At 44.6% G+C, this 25,651-nt stretch overlaps 1 protein-coding gene across 1 annotated transcript in view; it reads left to right on the top strand.

Moving 5' to 3' along the window:
• The window catches only part of obscna (obscurin, cytoskeletal calmodulin and titin-interacting RhoGEF a), a 52,299-nt gene that overhangs the window by 8,442 nt on the left and 18,206 nt on the right, over nt 1–25,651 (top strand). Inside the window, exons 14-56 of the mRNA XM_062452220.1 lie at nt 90–301; nt 1,058–1,121; nt 1,871–2,137; nt 2,340–2,606; nt 3,783–4,049; nt 4,236–4,502; nt 4,802–5,068; nt 5,293–5,559; nt 5,771–6,040; nt 6,275–6,553; nt 6,849–7,106; nt 7,480–7,746; nt 8,454–8,720; nt 9,432–9,698; nt 10,427–10,693; nt 11,406–11,672; nt 12,409–12,675; nt 12,898–14,775; nt 14,876–14,954; nt 15,065–15,147; nt 15,308–15,420; nt 15,559–15,759; nt 15,867–15,949; nt 16,044–16,217; nt 16,394–16,553; nt 16,667–16,750; nt 18,558–18,722; nt 19,322–19,480; nt 19,628–19,805; nt 20,034–20,147; nt 20,270–20,437; nt 21,070–21,172; nt 21,358–21,487; nt 21,726–21,819; nt 23,262–23,370; nt 23,476–23,600; nt 23,899–24,011; nt 24,097–24,265; nt 24,605–24,692; nt 24,791–24,991; nt 25,077–25,137; nt 25,233–25,310; nt 25,410–25,582. Of these exons, the coding sequence (XP_062308204.1) occupies nt 90–301; nt 1,058–1,121; nt 1,871–2,137; nt 2,340–2,606; nt 3,783–4,049; nt 4,236–4,502; nt 4,802–5,068; nt 5,293–5,559; nt 5,771–6,040; nt 6,275–6,553; nt 6,849–7,106; nt 7,480–7,746; nt 8,454–8,720; nt 9,432–9,698; nt 10,427–10,693; nt 11,406–11,672; nt 12,409–12,675; nt 12,898–14,775; nt 14,876–14,954; nt 15,065–15,147; nt 15,308–15,420; nt 15,559–15,759; nt 15,867–15,949; nt 16,044–16,217; nt 16,394–16,553; nt 16,667–16,750; nt 18,558–18,722; nt 19,322–19,480; nt 19,628–19,805; nt 20,034–20,147; nt 20,270–20,437; nt 21,070–21,172; nt 21,358–21,487; nt 21,726–21,819; nt 23,262–23,370; nt 23,476–23,600; nt 23,899–24,011; nt 24,097–24,265; nt 24,605–24,692; nt 24,791–24,991; nt 25,077–25,137; nt 25,233–25,310; nt 25,410–25,582 (9,370 nt within the window). The remainder of the gene's footprint in view (nt 1–89; nt 302–1,057; nt 1,122–1,870; nt 2,138–2,339; nt 2,607–3,782; nt 4,050–4,235; nt 4,503–4,801; nt 5,069–5,292; nt 5,560–5,770; nt 6,041–6,274; nt 6,554–6,848; nt 7,107–7,479; nt 7,747–8,453; nt 8,721–9,431; nt 9,699–10,426; nt 10,694–11,405; nt 11,673–12,408; nt 12,676–12,897; nt 14,776–14,875; nt 14,955–15,064; nt 15,148–15,307; nt 15,421–15,558; nt 15,760–15,866; nt 15,950–16,043; nt 16,218–16,393; nt 16,554–16,666; nt 16,751–18,557; nt 18,723–19,321; nt 19,481–19,627; nt 19,806–20,033; nt 20,148–20,269; nt 20,438–21,069; nt 21,173–21,357; nt 21,488–21,725; nt 21,820–23,261; nt 23,371–23,475; nt 23,601–23,898; nt 24,012–24,096; nt 24,266–24,604; nt 24,693–24,790; nt 24,992–25,076; nt 25,138–25,232; nt 25,311–25,409; nt 25,583–25,651) is intronic.

Raw genomic sequence — 25,651 nt, 5'->3', positions numbered from 1 at the left:
TTCATGAAATGTTGCCAATTGAAATCACACCATAGATTCCCTAGTCAACAAGGCAGAAATGATTTAACCTCTGAACACCACTTTCGTAGCTCTTCCTGTAACCTTCAAACTAAAACTGAAGAACGTGCAGATCATCGAGGGGAACAACCTGACACTGCGCTGTGAGATCTCCAAGCCTGGCGTCCCTGTGGAGTGGAGGATGGGAGAAGATCGCCTGGAAAATGGAGACAAGTACCACATGAAGCAGAGAGATGCTAGTGTAGAGATGATGATCAACGAGGTCGTACCTGATGATAGTGGAGTCTACATCTGTGTTTGCCGAGACCACAAGACCAAGGCTACTGTCAAAGTCATCGGTTAGAAGGAGTTTTCTGTTCTTTGTTCTTAATGGCAAACGAGTGGCTGATTATGCCTAATACAGTCAAATTCACCACACAACCGCTTTGTCTACGGTCCATTTCAAAATGTCAGTTGTCTCAGCTTTCTCATTCTATCCACTGTAACAGTGCACCTACCCATCCTGCAACAGTTTTTATTTATGGTGCCACAAAAATAGCTTAAATCATGGAGAAAATTCAGTAGCTAGATAGTGTCAACTTGTTTGTTAACTTTGTCTGGGCAACACTGTACTGCCTCTGTGGAACATTGGTGTTGCTATGAAATTTTCCTTTAATATATTACGTTTTATAACAGTTTTTAAGGTATATTTTGATTCAGCCAAAAAATGGCATTTGGTTAGATAGACCAGGCCTCAACTCTTGAGGAGGACATAACTGTTTGCTGCTAATTTCCCTTTTGTTGCTAATTTAAGCGACCCTTAACCCAATCTTTGATATCATCTGCAGCTTGTGAAGCCTCATTCAAGGTAGGCCTGAAGAACCAGGAAGCAGCAGAAGGACACAGTGTGACCCTACACTGTGAGCTTTCCAAGCCTGGAGTCCTTCTCCACTGGTGGAAGGGGGAGGAGGAGGTGTCTGAGGGCCTGTTTGGAGGAAGGTTCCTGATGAAACAAGAGGGGAAGATAGCCGAGATGACTATTCAGAACGTGCAACCGGAGGATGCAGGGAAATACTGTTGTGTGACTGGAGACCAGAAGACCACTGCTGAAATAAATGTGAAGGGTGAGTAAACCAATGGACCAAAGTATTCCAACGATACATGAATATGCAAGCGATACATTTGGTATTTAACAAATGGTGCAAGTAGGTCGTTCTGACTAAACAAGCCTCGCTAATATCTTTTTATGGGTCACCAGGACTCCCTGTTACATTCAAGCGAGAGCTCCAGAAGCTTTCTGTTAAAGAAGGGGACAAAGGGGCCTTCAGCTGTGAGCTCTCCAGGCCCGAAGCCCCTGTGGACTGGAGAAGAGGAAGAGTCATCCTGAAGTCTGGAGACAAGTACGAGATGAAGCAGGAGGGACACATCACCAGACTGGTCATCCACAACGTAGAAGAGGGGGATGCTGGGAAATACACCTGTCAGACAAAAGACAGCCAATCAACAGCTGAGCTTATTGTCAGGGGTAAGAACTACAGCCAGAACTCCAGTAAAAACAAATTGGAGTATGTATTTGCAGTATGGTGTTTCCTCATAAAGGGTGTAGATTCAAATACACGCTGGGTGGTCTCTTGTGCTGTGTTCATTCAAGAGACGTCAGCACAAAAAAAGTGTATCCTCCTGAGCAACTGTGAAACCGGCATGCATTTATTTATATTAAGAAAAATAAATACAATGCAGAGATGATACATTGTCCTTGTAATTAACATACATTTAGACTTTGCGTTTTTTGAACTCTGGGTAAGATAAGGACAACAATAGATAATTTGCATATTTAGTAAATACATTCCTTTAAAAAAATTTTTTATCCCAGGCCTACCAGCCACCTTCAAACAGCAGCTGAGGAACCAAGAGGTTGAGGAGGGTGATAGCATTACGTTGAACTGCGAGCTCTCTAAACCTGCCCCCTCGGTGGAGTGGAGGAGAGGAGAGGAGGTGCTGAGGAGTGGAGAGAAGTACCAGATGAGGAAGAAGGACCAGCTGCTGGAGCTGAAGATAACCGACGCCAACCTTGAGGACAGCGGAGAGTACACCTGCGTTTGTGGCGAGCAGAGGACCACAGCTAGTGTCATAGTGAATGGTAGGCGGGTTACATTTCTGGTATTGTCCAAACTCAAACTCGACGTTATTTTATTGTGTGTTGTGAAATGTTGAATTGAAATCTGGGGGATAGGAACAGACTGGATAACATAATTGGTAACATTGGTTGAAATACAATTCATACAGTATTGGTCAGTAATACATAATAGTTATTAAAAATAAATGTTCATTGTGTGTTGTAGAGCCTCCCATCACATTTATGGAGGAGCTGAAGAATGTGAAGGTGGAGGAGGGCAACGGCATAGCTCTGCGCTGTGAGCTGTCCAGGCCTGGAGCTCCTGTGGAGTGGAGGAGAGGCCTGGACCTGCTGGCAAACGGAGAGAGGTACCAGATGAAGCAGAGAGACGCCACGCTAGAGCTGCTCATCCGGAGGAGCCTGCCCGACGACAGCGGCGTGTACACCTGCATGTGCGCAGGCGCCAAAACCATTGCCACCGTTTTTGTCACAGGTGAGAGGGCACTGTGGTTGACAAGCAGGAATCTTCCGTGGAGACGAGTGTTTTCGATGTTTGGAACACACAGCTAGTGTTGCTTTACTCACATTTGATATTAATTGAGATTTGCGGCTGGACTCATAATGTGGACCATAGTAAAAACAATGGCAACACTTCATATTAAAGTTACATTAACTATATAGTAACACCATTGTAAGTACATTATAATGATACAGTCTTAAGTGTTAGTGGTATAGGTTATTATAAAAATGTAAGAAGGCACAGTTTGAGAGAGGGGTGTAATGTGGATGTTGTAATGGGGCAGTTGAAGGTTATTCAACCAAAACAGAAGATTGAAGTTAAAGTCTTTTATTGTCAGATGCACAGAACAACACAAGGTCAGACTGGGCACTGAAATTCTTAGGAAAAGACAACGCAAAGCAACCTGGCATAATATGACATATAAGTGCTCAGAACATAGATTACACCTATGATAAGCTAAAATATACTACATTAAATAATATACATAATAATATACAATACAGTATACTAAACCTCTAATCCACATAACACATAGTACTAACCTTATAACCTATACAAACAAAAAGACAAGTAGGTTACAATTAGTGCAATATTGCTGATAGTGCATCCAGTAGCTGAAAGTGACAGTGTGTAAAGATCAATACCAATCATACCAAGTGTCACTTGTGTAATAACTTTTACCCCTAAACCATAATGAAGTGTAACTACATAGAAGTTTCTATCTAACTACAATAAATGTTGCCAATTTATCGACTGTCGCTAGATTTAGTGACTTTTCACCTTCCCTAGGGACTACAAATCGTATCTAGCAAAATAACCTTTAACTGCTTTGTGAATGACGTCACATTTGCCATTCTTAGTATTCTAGCATTCCCAATGTTTATAGAAATAGGCTATGTTAGATCTGTAATTGTACTTCCGTATTGTCCAAGCCGCTATGTCTACACAGAAGTACATCTACAGATCTAAAAGTTGACGCAATATATGATGTCATCACGTAATCTAGTGACTTTTAGCGAAATTTCAAAGAGCTAATAATATTTTTGGGGCAACACTGACTACAATATTGTTACCGTTGGTATTGCTGTGTAGTTTTATGGTAGTAGTCAACCATCACTCCGTGACTGTGTGCATGTTACTGCCCCTCAGCCATCCCAGTGGCCTTCAAACAGAAGCTTAAGAGCCAGGAGGTGTTGGAGGAGGGCAGTGTTTCCCTGCGCTGTGAACTGTCCAAACCAGGGATCCCCGTGGCGTGGAGGAAGGGAGAGAAGATCCTCCAGGGCCAAGACAAGTACCTCATGAAGCAGGAGGGCAAAGTGGCTGAGATGCACATCAGCAAGGTCTGTCTACAGGATGCCGGGGAATACAGCTGTGTCGCAGGAGAAGTCAAGACCATGGCAGAAATCAAAGTGAGAGGTACAAAATCCCATGCAAATGTGTGGATTGTTGATTCAGATTTGGAGGTCATAGCATTCTTCTGGATTTTTTCCTTAATAATCTTTAAGTTTTTAGAAAATGGTTGAAAAGATGCCTGAATAACATGAGTTTAGCTAGCAAAGACAAGGCTCATGAGTGGATTCCATCTGCAATGTGCTTTGTCAGCTCTTCCCATCACCTTCGAGCGAGAGGTCCAAAACATGGAGGTCACAGAAGGGGACAGTGGGGCCTTCAGCTGTGAGCTCTCCAGGCCCGAAGCCCCTGTGGACTGGAGGAGAGGAAGAGTCATCCTGAAGTCTGGAGACAAGTACGAGATGAAGCAGGAGGGACGCATCACCAGGCTGGTCATCCACAACGTAGAAGAAGGGGATGCTGGGAAATACACCTGTCAGACCAAAGACAACCAATCGACAGCTGAGCTCACTGTCAGAGGTAAGATCCCTTAGTGTTGGTTCAGCCGTTTTTCTAGCTTACTCCACCTTCAAATTCAATTCAAATTCAAAAAACTTTACTGTCCATCTCCATATGGGTTGAAAATTGTCTTCAGACAGAAGCTCAAACAAACAAAATAAAGATAAACAAAAATAATACAAGTAAAACCCACACAACTGTTGTAGTATACCTATTAAATTAAATGAATCGGGAAAAAGTATTATTGCTCTTTACTGCACTCGTGATCATGATCACAAGAGCATGACTGGAAGAGTCAAGTCCTTCGTCTTGCTTTCCAGCTCCTCCAGTGACTTTCAAGGTGAAACTGAGGTACCAGGAGGTTGAGGAGGAGAACAGCGTGACTCTGCACTGTGAGCTCTCCAAACCTGGACTCGCCGTAGAGTGGAGGAGAGGGGACGAGCTGCTGAAGAATGGAGTCAAGTACCAGATCAAGAAGAGAGACGCCACTGCGGAGCTGGTCATCAGGAAAGCGTCTCTCGGGGACAGCGGCGTCTATAGCTGTGTCTTCGCAGACATAAGAACCGCAGCGACAATCAAAATCACCGGTAGGAACATTTAGTTAACCTCTCAAGAAGCATAATAGCTATTGGATTGGACGAGGCTTAGAGGAGGCTGCCAGCCCAAACACACCCCTCTAATCTAATTGTCTTCATCTATCTAAATGTCTTTATCGATAAATTAGGGAAAACTGAAAACTTACGTATCCGTTATAAGGACAAGGTGCCTGTACCTCAGTGTTGTCGTTAACAGTGAACTGTCTTGTCCCCAGCCATCCCCCTCACCTTCAAGATGGGGCTGAAGAACCAGGAGGCCCCAGAGGGGGGCAATGTGACTCTGTGCTGTGAGCTGTCCAAGGCGGGGGTACCCGTGCGGTGGTGCAGGGGCGAGGAGGAGATAAGCTCCGGGGGCAGGTACCAGATGATGCTAGAGGGGAAGGTGGCGGAGATGCACATAAGGAACATTCAGCCGGAGGACGTGGGCGAGTATAGCTGCGTTTTTGGAGATCAGAAGACCACTGCTGAGGTCAACGTTAGAGGTCTGGACAGATTGCTGACTCATGAGCATGACATAACGTATATTTAATCGTATCGTCTTATTGCTTTCTTACCACGTTGACGTTTCCTTACGGGCGTATGGTGTTTCTCCGAAAGCAATATGTGCATGTTAAGGTTAAGTAAAAATCCAGGTCCGTCGTCATGAGTCCTTCACGGCGTGTGTAAGAAGCGTGGCCCCCTGTTCTGTTTCAGCTGCTGCGTCCGTGTTCATTGAGAAGGAGCTGGAAAGCCAGGAGGTGACGGAGGGGAAGTCCGTCCTGCTGTCCTGTGAGATCTCCAGTGCCAACGTCCCAGTCACCTGGAAGAGAGGCAGCAGGCCGATCGAAGAGGGAGACAGGTTTACCGTGAGGAAGAAGGGGCGCGGGCACACGTTAGAAATCACCAAGTTGCGCCTGGAGGATGCTGGGGAATATAGTTGCATCACCAGGGGGAAGAAGACGGTGGCCACTCTGATTGTGAGAGGTACGGAGCCAGCTCTACTCTCTCTGTCTCTCTTTCTCTCTGTCTCTCTCTCTCTGTCTTTCTGTCTCTCAGTGTGTCTCTCTCTCTTTCTCTCTGTCTCTCAGTCTCTCTCTTTCTCTCTCAGTCTCTTTCTCAGTCTCTCTCTCAGCCTCTCTCACTCTGTCCTTTACTTGCTTCAAATTGTACATACAACGGTTTCTTAATGGCGACGTCGTTTTTGTCCCTTGTCCCCAGAGCGTGTGCGGATTCTATCGGGGCTGAGTGACAAGACGGTGACTGCCGGTGAGGACGCGGTGTTCACGTGCGAGCTGTCTGTCGCGGGCATGAATGAGGCGGCGTGGTGGCTCGGCTCCAGCCCGCTGCAGAAGAACGAGATGAACCAGATGATGTGCGAGGGTCACCTGCACACCCTGGTGCTGACCATGACCACCCCGGAGGAGACCGGCACAGTGGCCTTCGTGGTTGGGGAGGAAAGGACCTCTGCACGCCTGCTCGTGGTCCCCAAACCTATGGGTGAGGACAGGATGGAGGGGCGGGATGGTGGGTGAGGGCAGAGTGGAGGGGAGGTGGGTGAGGGCAGAGTAGAGGGGGAGGTAGGTTTAGGAAAAAGCAAGGCATGTGCTGACTGTTGCACATATAATACGGATCACTGCAGTAGGCTTGTGTTTGAGTAGAGAGATATCATTTAAAATAAAACGGTATTTTCCCCATTAGAATAGTTTTTACCCACAGTATCCTTTAAAATCCAGCGTTAAACAGTAGGACTGTACGTGGTTTTGGCTTCACTAACATCAGCGTTTGACAATAGTCTTGATTGAGGAGAAACCAAAGGATGTCGACGCGACTGAGGGAGAAACGGCTGTGTTCTCCTGTATAACCTCTGACCTCACCACCCCCGTCACCTGGCGCTGCAACAACGTCCCCCTCCTGATGGGAGACAAGTACGAGACACAGAAGGAGGGCCAAAGAAACCTCCTGCTCATCCACCAGGTGGAGGTAGAAGACGCTGGGATATACTCCTGTGACACCGGAGACATGCAGAGTCGAGCCAGCCTCACTGTCACAGGTACAGATACATCTAGTCTATAATCAGGCTACTATTTGAACATATTATAGCTAACCATCTTGTACCCTACACGATAATGTATAAATGAATTCCTTTGAAAGACAAAGGTTTTACTGAATTGCCAGTGAGGTTGTTAAGTCTAAACATCCCCATAAGATAAAATATAATGTAACATATTGATATATAACATAACAACATCAATATAGTAAACATATATATATATAAATAAATAATGTATATATTTTTGATATAATATAAAATAACAATAAATAAACGTACTATCAATTGTTACCACAACAAACTTTAATCTATCAACATAACATGATCGTAGTCAAATAAAGACGTCTTCATCCTCTCAATCTCTATCACGCAGAGCTGCCACCCTGCTTCCAGGAGCAGCTGCAGAGTGTCGAGGCTGAGGAGGGGGGCACAGCCTTCCTGTACTGTGAGCTGTCCAAACCGGGGATCCCAGTGCAGTGGAGGAAGGGCAGACTATCTCTGAAGGCCAGCAGGAAGTATGAGATGAAGCAGGATGGGGGAGAGTTCCAGCTCCACATCCACCATCTCACCATGGAAGACAGTGGCAGCTACACCTGTCTGGCAGGGGAGGTGGAGACCACGGCCTCCGTGGAAGTCAAGGGTGTGTGTTTGTGTGTATTTATGTGTGTGTGTGTCTGTATAGTACTGTAGCTAAAACCATGCCCTTCCATTTTTTATAGTTTTCTAGAAATGACCACCTGAACTTGTAGATAATTGCATATCTACAAGCATATATCAAAGTTTATTAATCAACAATCTTCACTTCCCCCCTTTCTATATAAAGAAGACTACAGGGCAACTCTTTACATTAAGGTTACATTAACTTCTAAATTACTTCATAGCAATATCTATTGTGACAACATTATAGGTACATAGGAACTGCGAAGTAGGTACATTTCATTACGGTGTAGTGATATTAGTTATTTCCCAAGTGAAACTTGGTATGGGAAAGGTTGGTCTTTTCAAGGGTAAGTGTTGACTATGATCTTGTCACCTTTTTAAGTGACCCGTTACAACATCCACTTAGCCCTTATGCCCCTCCACCATAACATGCCTTCTTACATTTTAGTAAAAATCTATATTGCTAACACTTAACACCACTTATTTATATAGCAACTCCCATATAACTACTTTGTTTTCAATATAGGTATTGCTATTTAGCTATGTGGTAGTCAATGTAAACTAAATGTTAAGTGTAGCCGACTACAGTTAAAAACGATTGACCCTTTTTATTGAGAAAAAACTATTTGTATTCAACCAAACATTTGTTTTACGTTTAATGATGTTGTGTCCCCTCCTCCTCCCCAGAGCTGCCTCCATGGTTCCAGGAGCAGCTGCAGAGTGTCGAGGCTGAGGAGGGGGGCACAGCCTTCCTGCACTGTGAGCTGTCCAAACCAGGGATCCCAGTGCAGTGGAGGAAGGGTAGACTACCTCTGAAGGCCAGCAGGAAGTATGAGATGAAGCAGGATGGAGGAGTGTTCCAGCTCCACATCCACCATCTCACCATGGACGACAGTGGCAGCTACACCTGTCTGGCAGGGGGGGTGGAGACCACGGCCTCCGTGCAAGTCAAGGGTGTGTGTTTGTGTCTGTTTGTGTGTGTGTGTGTGTGTCTGTATAGTACTGTAGCTAAAACCATGCCCTTCCATTTTTTATAGTTTTCTAGAAATGACCACCTGAACTTGTAGATAATTGCATATCTACAAGCATATATCAAAGTTTCTTAATCAACAATCTTCACTTCCCCCCTTTCTATATAAAGAAGACTACAGGGCAACTCTTTACATTAAGGTTACATTAACTTCTAAATTACTTCATAGCAATATCTATTGTGACAACATTATAGGTACATAGGAACTGCGAAGTAGGTACATTTCATTACGGTGTAGTGATATTAGTTATTTCCCAAGTGAAACTTGGTATGGGAAAGGTTGGTCTTTTCAAGGGTAAGTGTTGACTATGATCTTGTCACCTTTTTAAGTGACCCGTTACAACATCCACTTAGCCCTTATGCCCCTCCACCATAACATGCCTTCTTACATTTGAGTAAAAATCTATATTGCTAACACTTAACACCACTTATTTATATAGCAACTCCCATATAACTACTTTGTTTTCAATATAGGTATTGCTATTTAGCTATGTGGTAGTCAATGTAAACTAAATGTTAAGTGTAGCCGACTACAGTTAAAAACGATTGACCCTTTTTATTGAGAAAAAACTATTTGTATTCAACCAAACATTTGTTTTACGTTTAATGATGTTGTGTCCCCACCTCCTCCCCAGAGCTGCCTCCATGGTTCCAGGAGCAGCTGCAGAGTGTCGAGGCTGAGGAGGGGGGCACAGCCTTCCTGCACTGTGAGCTGTCCAAACCAGGGATCCCAGTGCAGTGGAGGAAGGGTAGACTACCTCTGAAGGCCAGCAGGAAGTATGAGATGAAGCAGGATGGAGGAGTGTTCCAGCTCCACATCCACCATCTCACCATGGACGACAGTGGCAGCTACACCTGTCTGGCAGGGGGGGTGGAGACCACGGCCTCCGTGGAAGTCAAGGGTGTGTTTGTGTGTGTTTAAATGTGTGTGTGTCTGTATAGTACTGTAGCTAAAACCATACCCTTCCATTTTTTATAGTTTCCTAGAAATGATCACCTGAACTTGTATATAATTTCATATTTTGGGGGGGGGGGCATTGAAAGTTTATTTATCAACCAAATGTACTTTTGATACTTAGAATTATCTTAACGTCCCTCCCTTTCTGTAGAAAATATGACAGGACAACACGTTATGTTAATGTTACATTAACTTTCATGTAAATACATAGCAATATCTATAGTACCAACATTATGGTTACAAAAAACTGATAAGTAGGTCTTCATTATGATTTAGTGGTACAAGTTAGTGCAAAAGTGAATCTTGGTATGGGGGAGGTAGGTCTTTCCAGGGCTATGTGGATGTTAACATTGATCTTGTTTCGTTATCACAACCTTAAACTGTGCCTTTACAACATCTACTCACCCTCACACCCATCCCTATACTGTGCATTTTTACACATTTGTAATAACCTACACTAATTCACACCATTTATTTACACTGCAATTCCTATATCCCTACAATGTTTTTACAATAGATATTGCTATGTAGCTATGTGATAGTTAATGTAAACGTAATGTAATGTGTTGCCGACTAGTTAAATGATTGACACTTTTTTTGAGCAATAACTACACATATTCGACAAAATATTTTTTTATGTATAACGATGTTGTGTCCCCTCCTCCTCCCCAGAGCTGCCTCCATGGTTCCAGGAGCAGCTACAGCATGTCGAGGCTGAGGAGGGGGGCACAGCCTTCCTGCACTGTGAGCTGTCCAAGCCGGGGATGCCAGTGCAGTGGAGGAAGGGTAGACTACCTCTGAAGGCCAGCAGGAAGTATGAGATGAAGCAGGATGGAGGAGTGTTCCAGCTCCACATCCACCATCTCACCATGGACGACAGTGGCAGCTACACCTGTCTGGCAGGGGGGTTGGAGACCACGGCCTCCGTGCAAGTCAAGGGTGTGTGTTTGTGTCTGTTTGTGTGTGCGTGTGTGACTGTACAGTACTGTAGCTAAAACCATGGCCTTCCATTTTTGATAGTTTCCTAGAAATGATCACCAGAACTTGTATATAATTTCATATTTTTTTGGGGGGGGGCATTGAAAGTTTATTAATCAACAATATTCACTTCCCCCCCTTCTATATAAAGAAGACTACAGGGCAACTATTTACATTAAGGTTACATTAACTTCCAAATAACTTCATAGCAATATCTATTGTGACAACATTATAAGTACATAGGAACTGCGAAGTAGGTACACTTCATTACGGTTTAGTGGTATTAGTTATTTCCCAAGTGAAACTTGGTATGGGAAAAGTTGGTCTTTTCAAGGGTAAGTGTTGACTTTGATCTTGTCACCTTTTTAAGTGACCCGTTACAACATCCACTTAGCCCTTATGCCCCTCCACCATACCATGCCTTCTTACATTTGAGTAAAAATCTATAATGCTAACACTTAACACCACTCATTTACATTGCAACTCCCATATAACTACTTTGTTTTCACTATAGGTATTGCTATTTAGCTATGTGGTAGTTAATGTAAGCTAAATGTAAAGTGTAGGCGACTACAGTTAAAAACGATTGACACTTTTATTGAGCAAAAACAATTCATAGTCAACCAAATATTTTCTGACGTTTAATGATGTTGTGTCCCCTCCTCCTCCCCAGAGCTGCCTCCATGGTTCCAGGAGCAGCTGCAGAGTGTCGAGGCTGAGGAGGGGGGCACAGCCTTCCTGCACTGTGAGCTGTCCAAGCCGGGGATCCCAGTGCAGTGGAAGAAGGATAGACTACCTCTGAAGGCCAGCAGGAAGTATGAGATGAAGCAGGATGGAGGAGTGTTTCAGCTCCACATCCACCATCTCACCATGGACGACAGTGGCAGCTACACCTGTCTGGCAGGGGGGGTGGAGACCACGGCCTCCGTGCAAGTCAAAGGTGTGTGTTTGTGTCTGTTTGTGTGTGTGTGTGTGTGTGTCTGTATAGTACTGTAGCTAAAACCATGCCCTTCCATTTTTTATAGTTTTCAAGAAAACACCTCATGAACTCATATATTATTAAATATTTTGGAGGGTCATTGAAAGTTTATTTATCAACTAAATGTACTTTTGATACTTAAAATGATCTTCACTTCCCCCCCTTTCTGTAGAAAAGATGACAGGACAACACGTTATGTTAATGTTACATTAACTTCCATGTAACTACATAGCAATACCTATAGTAGCAACATTATGGTTACAAAATAACTGCTAAGTAGGTCTTCATTACTATTTAGCGGTTCAAGTTATTACAAAAGTGAATCTTGGTATGGGGGAGGTAGGTCTTTCCAGGGCTATGTGGATGTTAACATTGATCTTGTTTTGGTATCACAACCTTAAACTGTGCCTTTACAACATCTACTCACCCCTCACACCCATCCCCATACTGTGCATTTTTACACTTTTGTAATAACCTACACTAATTCACACCATTTATTTACACTGCAATTCCTATATCCATACAATGTTTTTACAATAGATATTGCTATGTAGCTATGTGATAGTTAATGTAAACGGAATGTAAAATGTTGCCGACTACAGTTAAATGATTGACACTTTTATTGAGCAATAACTACACATATTCAACAAAATATTTTTCTATGTATAATGATGTTGTGTCCACTCCTCCTCCCCAGAGCTGCCTCCCTGGTTCCAGGACCAGCTACAGAGTGTCGAGGCTGAGGAGGGGGGCACAGCCTTCCTGCACTGTGAGCTGTCCAAACCAGGGATCCCAGTGCAGTGGAGGAAGGGTAGACTACCTCTGAAGGCCAGCAGGAAGTATGAGATGAAGCAGGATGGAGGAGTGTTCCAGCTCTACGTCCACCATCTCACCATGGACGACAGTGGCAGCTACACCTGTCTGGCAGGGGGGGTGGAGACCACGGCCTCCGTGGAAGTCAAGGGTGTGTGTTTGTATAGTACTGTAGCTAAAACCATGCCCTTCCATTTTTTATCGTTTTCTAGAAAAGAACTCCTGAACTTTTTCAAGTTAAAAAACGTTTTCTGTTTTGGGGATAATGAAAGTTTGTTAATCAACCCTTGTCAATCAACCATTTCAGTGGACTGGTTTTAAGGCTTGCCATATACCTAAACAAGCCATTGACGTGTCTTCCTGTTTTTCTCAGCGTTGCATGTGCCAGAGAAGCCTTCCCAGACAGTGTCACCTGTGAAAGCAACGCTCCCCCCTCACACAGTTGACCAGCAGAGAGACCTACCCCCTGTAGCTGAGCCTAAGAAACGAGCCACGATGACCAGGGCAGCCACTGTAGACTCAGAGGAAGACTTGAAGCATAGCCCAGAGCGTGTGAACGAACCAGCCACGGAGAAAGAAATGGAAATCGACCAAAGGGTGAAGCGGCCCACAAAATCGTCGGAGCCAGAAATTGAAGTGGACTTGAAGGTGAAACCGGCAAAGTATGCCGGCCGAGAGACAGAAGCAGGTCGAAATGTGAATCTGTCAGCCATGTCAAGAAAAAAAGAGAGTGCTATAGACCAAGAGGAAAAAGCCCCTGTGACATCTGTGCAGCAACAGCCCCTGCAGGTTGAAACAAAGGACGCTGAAGAGGGCCAAAAGGAGAATTCGACATTGAAACCCCCAGTAAGGACTAAACGGAAGGCGTCTGTAGACAGTGGGTCAAACCAGCTATCACCAACTGTGGCAGATACTTTTGAAGAAAACCAAAGAGAGAAACAGCTATTGAAACTACCTGCAAGGACCAAACGGAGGGGATCTGAAGCTAAAGAACCAGTGCTTTCTAACATGGAAAGTGGGGAGACGCAGCCATTTAAGGACAGGATGAAGAAGATAGAGAAGGATAAGAACGAAAAACAGGCACTACAAACTGCCATCGATAATACAGCAGTAGACCAGAAAGAGAATCTTCCATTAAAACCCCCAACGCCAACTAAACAAACAGGACCTGAAGTGAAAACAACTTTGCTGTCTGTGTCGGAAAGAGAGGAGAGCCAGCCATGGAAGCCTACGATGAAAGAGTCTGAATCGGATCAGAAACATAAGAAACAGCCCGCGAAACAGCCAGCAGAGCCAATAGGGAAGGAGCCTGTCATCAGGGAGAAGGAGGATCAGCCAATCAGCTCCACAAAAGCAGAGAAGCAGCAACCTAAATCGGAGGAGGACACTCCCCATCTCTCTGTCTCAGAGGGAGAGCCCTCCTCTGAATTATTTACTCAGTTAGTTGGGAACAAGAAAAGAAGCCAGCAAGTATCTCCAATTGCTGAAGTTTTGTCTCTCTCCAACCTTGCACCCTGCGAGGAGCGCCAGGAGATTCAACAAGCTGCGGAGCACACCCAAGACATGGACATCAGTGTGGAGGACGAGCCTGAGATGCTGGAGGCTGCAATTAAGATTCAGGCTGCTTTTAAAGGCTACAAGACGCGAAAAGACATGCGACCCACATTCAAGGAGGCGTTCAAAAACCAGAGTGCAGAAGTTAAAGGTACCATTAACCTAAAGTGTATTGTAGAAGGTAAGCCCACATCGGTACATTGGCTGAAGGATGGCCAGAAAATAAAAAACAGCAAATGGCACACCATTAGCATGTCGGAAGATGGCGTTTGCTCATTGGTGATCTCAAACCTCACAGCCCAAGACACTGGTGTGTATACATGTGAGTTGGTCAACAAGTTTGGTGTAACTTCATATAACGGGAATGTGACGGTTGGGAAGGTTCAGCATCCTGTTCCCACCACCCAGAAGCCTCTGCATCCACCTCTGGCTGCCATCACTGCACTGAAGCCTACCCAGTTCCAGCCCCAGCCCCAGCCTCAGCCCCAACCCAAACTTCAACCTCAAACTCAACCTCGACCCCAGCCCCAGCCTCAGCCTCTTCCCCAACTCCAGGTGTCAACCTCAGGGAACGAGACCATGGGTTCTGTGGAGAGTGAGGGCCTCTCACTGTGGCAGGCCTATAGCCTGACTGAGGAGGACGCCAGCATGAGCCTGCAGGAGAGAAGAAGGGCTTCTCTTATTGCCATCAGCTCCAGTAAGTGAGAAATAATTTGATATTTACTGTTAATACAAGTATGCTACACCTGTAGCAAAAATGTCAGTTTTTCTTAATCAATCTTGTCTCTGCTCTCCAGTGTCCAGTCCCTCTGACTATGACACCGCTCCAGATGTTATTGAGCCTTTTGACACCAGTCCCAAAGTTACTCTAACTCGGTGAGACAGCAAAACATTATACGTACATACCCTCAGACAGTGTCTTCTCTTTTATAATTTATTCTTATTGAAACTGACGCAAAATCTCATGCAAAAACATTTCACCACAGGGAAGTTATGAAGAAAGAGGATGAAGAGGATAAGCAACTTAGTTCTCCACCTCAACCTCCCAAAAGGCATTTAAAAGTCAAAGGTCAGTCATTCTCTGTCACCATAAGGCCATGCTGTGAATCTGGGATGACATAAAAAAAAAACATGGATAATACACTTTCTCACTACAGTTGCCCTCTATAGTCTCACAAACCATGTATAAACCCTAACTTATCGTCCATCTTTATCTGAATGTGCTTTAGGTGCTCTGGACACCAGATTGAAGACTCCGTCCCCCAAACACCTCCGTGCCCACACCCCTACAGCCCTCACCTGCTCTGGGTCCGAGTCAGACGGAGATGAGGATCTAGCAGAGGTAAAGTAGCGCGTCTAGCAGCGACAACCCTTTAACTATTTTTTCTCAGCAGAATTTTCCCGACTTTCAGTTCATACTGTGCTGTATGTGGGTGGATACAGTACAGTTAAACAAAGAAAACTCTATTTTTTTCTGTAGATGTATGATATCTACGTGGCTCGTGCCAACTGCAGCCCAGTCGGAGGCAGTAAGGAGAGCGTGGTGCTGAAGGAAGGCCAGTACGTGGAGGTTCTGGACTCAGTCCATCCTGACAGGTGGCTGGTGCGGACCAAGCCCACCAAGATTACTCCCTCGCGTCAGGAATGGATCTCCCCCGCATACCTGGAGAAGAAAATGAAGGTATTCTGTAACCAGGTTGTGCGTATGCGTTTAAAATGGGGTGACGAAGAAAGACACAAGGTGCTGATGTGTGGCTTTGTGTTGTGTAATGTATGAACTTTGTTTAGGAGATGTTCCCACCACTAAGGCCTCCTGTTCAGGATATGGATGGAACTGGTTATTCTGGAGAGGTATACAGGAAGACAGTCAGGTGGGTCTTTCAGTAGTCTCCCGTCAATTATGCCGAATTGGAGCTTCATTTAAATTATTTTTATGATAAAAAAACTGTTTCTCTTTGCCCTCAGCCAATTGATTCAAGGTCTCATTGATGGAGAGAAGGAGTTTGTGAAGGAGATGAAGGAGTTCATGTCTCGCCACCTACACAACCTAGAGACCGGCTCTCAAGTCCCCCTCGATGTTCTAAAACAAAAAGACGTTGTGTTCCGCAACATTAATGACATTGTTACTCTGCATGACAGGTGAGAAACACAGGAGTCATTACTGTGCTACCAGTTATTGGCAGCCCATTCAAAACAAGAATACACTATCAAGACTCTGGCCACTTAAAATGGTCATGTTCATTTTACCTGATTGTATTGTCAGTTGGAACTTACTGTAGAAACAATTGTTCTCTTTGTCTGACCCGGTACTCCAGATGTCTGTTACCCAGTCTGGGTGAGTGCTTCACAGATGATGATGTGGCCATGCACCTGATCAAGAACGCTGATAAATTTGAGAAGTACCTACAGTACATGGCTGGCCAGACACAAGCTGAGGCCTGTGTTATCGACAAACCTTTCCAGCAATACTTCAAGGTAAATAAACATTCCCTTGAAATAAGTTAAGTTTATGTGAACCTGAAGCTGTAGCGCAAATTGGCACAGGAATAATATTTCAATAATCAATTGCATTCATCATTTTTGATCAGCAAAACACAGTGGGAGTGGAGGATGTTGTCACATTCCTACAAAGACCAGTGGAGAGGATTCAGACCTATCATGCTTTACTCAAGGTCAGTTTACACCTAAACACAGATGCTCATGACAACACAAATCCAGTATGTCCTGTATCAGGCTTTCTGATTGGACACGTGATCCCATCTGATTCAATTTCTCAGTGAAGTACACACCTTTACTGTAGACGATCAGATGACCATAGGCTGATCTTAGTTATTGTGGGTTATTTACTGGGAACTATATTGTTTAGGGTGATATTGGAGCAAATATTGGAGCAAAGCTTACCTTAAAGGGGTCATTGCAAAACCGAGTTTACCTTGTCATAGTTGAATAATGACAGTTCGGTGGGTAAAATGGACATACAGTGAATCTCAAAGTCCATTGACACATGTTTCCTATCTAAATCTCACAATTTCAAACTGCTGCTGTAAAACGAGCGGTTTCAAAAAATCACTGGTCTGTACCTTTGTCACGCCCCAAAATTTACTGCGCGCTGCTCTGTGTACTTCCACGGAATTGCAAAGAAGAAAGTTTTTCAAGGATATTGAAAATGGACTATGGTCGTAAATGCAGTGTTCCAGGCTGTACAGGTAATGCTGACACTTTTCAGAGTCTTCTCAAGGAACCAAACACTCGACGGGCTGTGATGTTTGTCTTTTAGAAGATCCCTGTGCAGTTCGACTCTCAATTACCAATTAGCTCGAACCATTTCACAGAGGACAGTTTTGAAAACCTGGGACAATGTAAAGCAGGGTTTGCTTTGAAGCTGTTGCTGAAAAGAGGTGTTGTTCCGACCTTATGTTCATCACAACCACAAGCTGTAGTATGATTTGTCGCTAACAGTCATTAGCAATGCTAACGTCTCCTGTATCTAGCATAGGTATAATGTGTGATGATTTAGTTTATTGGCAATGGGGCTAACGTGTTATTTCATGTTCCTGACTGTGTTTCATTCGAATAAATAACCTGTGTTGTCATATAAATCTACAATTCACGATGCATGTTTGTCTAGATCTTTGTCAGGTTATTTTTTATTAGTTAGCAAGATAGCTAACTGAAGCTGAGTTGAATCACGATAGTTTGGTTGCTAAGCTGTGACGTTACCCACCTAAGTCGATCCCATTTGCTTCGACAACAGAAGTGGAAACAACTAACGTTATCATTTCAAATTATATCTAGTCAATCTGTTGAAAACAGTGTTGTGTAGACACAATAGATTTATTTGTACGTTTAGATTTCAAGTCTCCACCTGCGATATTTCAGTGAGTGCTTTTGGCCTTGTTGCTTCTTTGCTCCGTAGCTTCACTCGTTGTAAACCAACCAATCAGGGAGAAAACCTCTCGTTTTATTACAGGGCTATTTCACAGCGTGCATTAAGGCGCATAAAACAGCAGCACCCGGGCCATTTTCAGCCCAACCAATGTTACATACCCTATTCAGAGACCTTAAGGAACAGTGTGAAATACCCTATAAAATCAGTAAATTACCCCCTTAATACTCAGAAGAGAGGAGAAAAATCTCATTCAAAAATGTCTGTGGTACAATATTCTCTAACATTGTCAATGCTAATAAGCCTAACCCTCGCCTTTCAAAATCACAGTCAAACTGGTTTATTTGTCACATGCACCAAATAGCATAGCATCATCAGGACAGTGATATTCTTGTGACCAGCCAAGCAACATCTGCGCAGTAGCATCAAATAAAAAATAATTATATATATATAGTATACAGCATCAACGAATATACAAAGGGTTATGGTTAAATAACTAGGGATCAATTAAATACTTGTGAAGGCAAATAAGTATTTATGGGACAGTTCTTCTCTGACAAATGGGGGCTGATTGTCTGGATACCTGTGGACAGGAGTTGATCAAGAACAAGGCTAAGACTGGAAAGAGCTGTGGTCTGCTGGAGGATGCCTTCTCCATGGTGTCCTGTCTGCCCTGGAGGTCTGACAACGTGCACCAGGTCTCCCTCATAGAGAGCTACCCTGCTCCTCTCTCTGCCCTGGGAGAGCCCCTCCGACAGGTAACACACCAACTGCAAACGGCACATAATATGTCTCTGTCCTCGACTGGCCTACTGTATATAACCCTACTATGCAGTAGTATCTAACTCTACTATCCTCTACTCGTGCACTGTATATAACCCTACTATCCTCTATTGGCCTACTGTATATAACCTTACTATATGCAGTAGTATATAACCCTACCATCCTCTACTGACCTACTGTATATAACTTTACTATATGCAGTGGAATAGACCTGCATTTAGAGTAGACAGTGAATTTGAGATTCTACATTCACTACCACACACTACAGCAGGGCTCTCAAGTTTTATCAAAAGTTTGGCGTGAGATTACCATACATGTCAAAATTTAGGTACAAAAGTCCTGGAGACGAGGGAGGGGTGGCATTTAACTCTGTATAACTCGAGACAGCTCCCAACTTGGCCTGCCATTAATTGTATATGACGGGACAAGTTATCCCTTACTTCTCAGCGTGAGAAATACAAGGTGTTGCGTGATAGCGTGAGAAATGCGTGAGTCTCACGCCGTGCCCTGCTACAGTCCCTGATTTGAATGGGATTTGTTGTTGATTTGAAGTTATTAAATATTGTTTTGCTAGGGTGCATTCACCGTGTGGGAGGAGTCGCCGGAGGTTAAAACACCCTCCAGGGGGCACCAGAGACAAGTGTTCCTCTTCAAGGACTGTGTCATCTTGTGTAAGCCAAGGAGGGACGCCAGCATGAACACAGACACCTATGCCTTTAAGAACAAGATGAAGGTAAATAAGGAACGTGAAGTAAATGGGAGTTCTCAGGCTGATGAAAACCTAATTACAAAAATAAATACAAATTATTCGAAGGGCCAAACTTTTTTACTATATGTTTTACTTAGTCTCCCTCTTCCTGCACTCTACCTGTGCCCCTAGCTGAATGATGTGGAAGTGAAGGAGATGGTGGAGCGAGATGAGAGGTCATGGGGCTTGTGGCACGAGCACAGAGGCTCAGTCAGAAAGTACACGCTGCAGGGCCGCTCGGCCCCGCTCAAGCTCTCCTGGCTCAAAGACTTCAGAGAGCTGCAGCTACGCTCCAGACAGCCCTCCTGCAGTGAGTGTGTTCGGTCACCTAATGCACAATTGAAAAGTGGAGAAGGTTTACAGCTTCTCCACTGTGTCCTCCGAACAAAGTGTTCTTGTTGTGTGCTCTGTTCCCTGTCTTGTCCTTTCTCTCTCTTTCTCTCTATCTTTCTCTCTGTCTCTCTCTTTCACTCTCTCTGTGTCTCTCTCTCTGGCTACAGTGTGTTTAACATTTTTGTCTGCATCTGTGTGTGAATAGGTCCACCTGAGTTTGAAGTGCATCTGTTTGACCTCACCGCAAAACTCAGTCAAACTATTAAACTGACCTGCAAGGTTACCGGGAATCCCAAACCAGTGGTCAGCTGGTTGAAAGGTAAAAGAAGCCTTGAATATTGAATTCTCTTACAGTAGCGTAGCATGTCTTTTGGTACAGCTGAAAACACAATTCTCAGATAAGAACTAGAATAAAGGATGCAACCCTGCTTGGTTCCTCAGACGGTGTGGCTCTGGAGGATGATTCACATCACATCCTCAGCACTGACCGAGGCGGCTCCTGCTGTCTCATCCTGGATGGCGTGATCCTAGACGACTCAGGCCAGTACGTCTGCCGTGCCTCCAGTTCCCTGGGCCGTGCCAGCACGCTGGCCACAGTCATGGTGGAGGGTGAGTGGGCTACAAGACACAGGAACACAGAACCAAAGATGGGCCACTATTCCATTATACACTAGACGCTTTCACACAGCCCGCTTTGCGGTCCTGTGTAAAAGGTACAGACACAGAATGGGAAAGGGGGTTATTGTTGTCGCGGCAATAAGCAGTGGGAAAACCAGCATGGCGGGACTACACACACTAGCAACGACATTGCATCTCTGATTCCAGAATGCCAGCATGCTTAAATGCTATGCTCAAAGCACACACAGGGCAGAATTATTCTGGCTTTGTTTGGTTTGTGTAAACAAGCAAAGCTGACATAATGACGGGTCTTCTTTTGGGCAGTATTGCGGGATCTCTGTTTAAAAAGGGCTACTGACTGCTCCTTACTGTTGTTGTACATCCCAATGTTGATGTGTTTGTGTAACAGGAATAGTCGCGCTGCTCATCATCACTTACACCTGAGCTTTACCCACACCGGGCTTCAAACTCAGGACCTCCTAATTACCAACGTGACTACTAACCAGCTATGCCACTGAAAAACTATCTTTTTGTTGGCACGGGTGGACTGCACTTATACTGAGGAGTAGTGAGTTTACCAATTCACCTCGAGTACACTTGCATCTATAAACTGTCATCTACAGGGCCTCCCAGGTTTGTCACCAGGATACAGAGTGCCTGTCTCCTGGAGGGTGAAGACATCCAGTTCACCTGCTCCACAACGACCACACCTCTACCAAACATTAGGTAGCGTGTATACTCACACTCTTCTGGACTCTGCTACTGTTCCATTTTTCCAGCGTTAATTCACAGACACCTTTAGGTTAGAAGATATTTACACTGTATAACATTTTGTTATATATAAGTCAACCCATGCTGTTGTTTGGAGTGTCTTATAGAGTTGGTTCTCTGTGGGGAATGTGTTTGGGCAGGTGGTTGAAAGAGGGCAAAGAGCTGGTTGACCAGAAGAAGTACCTCATGCAGAGTGATGCTCGCAGTGGAATCCTGACTTTTACCATCCTAAACCCTGTCGAGGCAGACCTCGGCTTCTACGAGTGCATGGTAAAGTCGGGTAGTATCTATGTTGTCTGAGGCTTTACACAGCAGTCACGCAGTCAATGATTCTCCATTTGTATGGTTCACGTAAAGTTGTAATGCTCTCTTGAAATGCAACAAAAAAAATCAGAAAATGAATTTGTACGTCTTGTAAGTCCTTATTTTACTTTGTTTACTTTATCATAGCGAGCCCGTAATATGTTCCTGTATTTTAAGTAGCTAGTGTGATTCTGTCGTGTTCTAGCTGTGGAATGATCTTGGCTGTGTCAAGTGTACAGCAGACCTGTGCACTCCCTTCACACCATCAATCAACGATGAGACGGACCAATCCCCCAAAGGTAGGAGAGTCTCAGCCAATCAAGGTAAATATCCATCTCTGATGAATGGACTATGTATTGGTCCTAAGGATGTCGTGGAGACACTTGCCATTATGATCATGTACTGTAGGATATTATTTTTTATTTTTTACTTTGGGATGAAACAACCTAGACATGCTAGCGTCAGCAGCGAGCACCATTAAATTACCGTGTCAGGTGTCTCAGAGCAACCAGATGCAGTCCAACCTAAGTTTGACAGCACAAGTTTTTGGTGTATTGAGGAGGGTTTAGAAAAGCACATGCCATGGTCATTCCCTTGTTTTACTTCACTTCGTTTTTACATCACTTACCGCACAAACTTCACAACTTCACTTCAACATTATTTTCCTTTGACTTGAGCTCATACAGTTTAGTTGATCTCATTCCCATGTTTCCATCTATTACCATAACATTCCACACATTCCTGACATCAACGACCTTCCTGTCACCTAGCAGTCAACATAGACCCCTCTTCCTTCATTCTTGTATGTATTCACATTAAGAAAAGGCATTGATACTGGTATTGTAATTGATGTTTTTTGTGTGCTTTTCATCATGTTTCCAATTTCTAGAGCAGAGTCAGATTGGAAAAGCCTATCCATTTCCCTCTTTGTGATCATGGTGGATGCCCAAAAGTACGCACAGGAAAAACAATGGGTCATAGCTCACATGGGTTCAATTGGAGGGCCGGTATAATATTTGTGTTCAGTTTAGTAAAATATTCAGGTATTTGTACAACACAATCACATTTGACAAAATACAGGGTACGGTATTGATTTCCCACAAACCCATATAGCATTCATGAGCTATGAGTCTGCTTGTCTACCCCTGGTAGTTTTGAAGGCTTTTGGGACACAGGTTTTGATCATGTGAGTCGATCCATTCACCGTAACCTCCCTCCACTCCATCCCTCGTCCTCCATGGCCACAGAGCACGATGTCTTCTCCATGCCAGTGTCACCCGGGAGGGAGGTGGGGGGGTCACTGTAACACGGACCCAGTGCATGCATGTGCAGTGGTGGCATCTCCTACTCTCTCTCTCTCCTTCCACCAACGCATGTCCTGCTAACTCTCCACTCCTACCCATCCAAGATGGTCATGTGCTGGGTGCCAGTCCTCCTTTATGTCCATGCCCTGTTCATGGAAGTGTTAACAAACTGTGGGAGGTCCCTCTGAGGTAAGCCGTCTTTTCACTTCCTGGTATCCTAAGGTAAGGTTACAGCGTTTTCTCATGATTTGCTCTTGACGCCATTCATGTGTGAGCTATAAAGCACTCATGTGGACAGTTAATATAGCCTCATTTACCAGCAAACAGGCTTTCTTTCAGTTACAGTCATATATGACAAATAACATACACTAAGCCATTGCTTGTTTTAAGTAGCCCAACCTAAGACTGAGATTGAATTGTATGTATGGTTGTTCTAGACGCCGATGCAGAAGGCTGGTCCGCTGCCATGGTGAAAAAATGGCTTCAGACAGACTTCAACCCCACCTCTGTCTGCAAAATGCTCTTCACGCCAGGATACCCAGCACAGTGAGTTCACAAACTAGATACAGATTCTGTTTGTGCAGTAACTGTCCATATACCAAGCATTCACCTTCATGTGGTATACTATGTCACCTCACGTTGTCTGCATAGCACTGAGCCTAGCCCTGAAAAAACCGGCCCTGACAGCCTGGAACAGGTGGACGAGTCTCCCACACACCTTCATGAGGAACAGGAGGACCTCTCCTTCTCCGAACCCACACAGGACATGCCCGGAGGTATGCAGCACTCAACATGTGGCTTCTGTTGCTGCTGAGATCAGACACACAGGAGGAGACGCTGTGGTAAACATACCTAAGCGGTCTTGGGGGTGCCTCAGCGGGTAAGAGCGTGTACCATGTAAGCTGAGGGGCCTTGGTTTGATATGCCGGCCCAGACCGTTTCCTGCATATCCTTCCCTCTCTCTGTCCCCAGTATGTCCCTCTCATGCTATCACAATCTTTCAATAAAGAGGAAATGCTCAAAAGCAATATGTAAAAAAAAGAAAACGTTCTGAGTCTCTCTCCATTTCTCTAGCCTCTCCCTCCATCCAGGTTCCTATGGAGGATCTGTGTGTGGAATCTGGCAAACTGGCAACCTTCACGGCTATAATCACAGGACGGCCCACCCCTCTCATACAGTGGTACAAGGTAGGATGGGGGCGCCTTACATCGGCACACTCTTACACAAGGTACGCCTTCAGTCCTCATCAAACGTCCCATTTCCTCACCGTAGGATGGGGATGAGCTGTCGGCAAGTGACGGTGTGGAGTTGATGCAACGCGGTGCCCGTTGCTCGGTGACGGTGCTCTGCCCGGAGCGGGAGGATGGTGGCATCTACACCTGCTTTGCCTACAACGAGTCTGGGCATGCCTCCTGCCAGGCCCAACTCACTATGGTGGAGGGTGAGAGCTTGGGGCTCAGTTTGGCTATAGTTTATTGGCCAAATATTCAAATTACATTTTTATTATTTTTATTTGTATTTTAACGGTAGTCCCAGCCAAAGCGGGAGAGCATGCACACAACAAAGGCTCTTTTTCAGATCTTCTTTATAACCATGACCATTTTCTTGAATGGTCATGGTTATCTGGTTACTGAGTGGCCATGGTTGCCTGACCGCCTGGTGACTTAGTGGTCATGGTTACAACCTGGTGACGAGTGGTCGTGGTTATCTGACAGCCTGGTGATGGAGTGGTCATGGTTATCTGACAGCCTTGTAACTGAGTGGTCATGGTTATCTTTAGGTCAACTAGAGTTTCAGGACAGGGAGGTGGAGCTGGGGAAGAGGAGGAAGCTATACTCTGTCTATGACGTCCATGAGGAAATAGGGAGGTAAACACATACCACTTCATTGCATTTTTGGGCTTCAAAGCTCGACAAACAATGTAGTAGTGGTCAATAAACGTCCTATCTTTCATTGTTTTCTGAAGGGGTACATTTGGTGTGGTGAAGCGTGTAGTCCATAGGAGAACAGGGGAGAGCTTTGCTGCTAAATTCCTCCCCTTGAAGACCTCCACCCGGACCAGAGCTTTCCAGGAAAGGGACCTGCTGTCCAGACTCGCCCACCCCCGAGTGGCCTGTCTACTGGACTTCTTCTGCACACGACGCACCCTAGTCCTGGTCACAGAAGTGTATCCATAACCATGTTAAACCGTGATATGATTGTGAGGCTTTGCTTTCCTGTTCAGCTTGACTGCTCCTTATCCTTGCCCATAGCTGCTCCCCTTATGGTCTCCTGGATCATTTGTTGATGAAGGGATCAGTCAGCGAGAGAGAAGTATGCAACCAGTTATTTTACACGTTATGTTTAGTTTTTGTTAATGTTGCAATTTGTGTAGTGTTGACAAGCCATTTTTACATTTCCACCTTAAGATTCAAATGTACATTCAGCAAGTACTGGAAGGTGTTGGTCACATCCACAGCATGAATATCCTACATTTGGACATCAAAGTAAGTGTCTGTAGTATCACACAGCTACGCTCAACAGTACGAAGTCCTGTCTGATTTGAACTGGCATTATCCTGACATGAACATTTGTGGTCCACACAGCCAGAGAACATCCTGATCGTTTTCCCACCCAGAGATGAGATCAAGATCTGTGACTTTGGCTTCTGCCAGGAGATGGACTCTTCCAGACACCAATACAGCAAGTTTGGTACCCCAGAGTTTGTGGCTCCTGAAATTGTGCACCAAGAACCTGTGACTGCAACTACTGATATCTGGTGAGCTGAAACTATTCCTTTACACTGCATTGAGTAATCCAAGCTCAACCGCCAAGTTCTGAATGCTTA

The sequence above is a fragment of the Osmerus eperlanus genome, chromosome 26, assembly GCF_963692335.1.
Source record: "Osmerus eperlanus chromosome 26, fOsmEpe2.1, whole genome shotgun sequence".
Classification (NCBI taxonomy): Eukaryota; Metazoa; Chordata; class Actinopteri; order Osmeriformes; family Osmeridae; genus Osmerus; species Osmerus eperlanus.
Note: the sequence above shows the minus strand (reverse complement) of the source record. Positions and strands in the feature narration are given on the sequence as shown.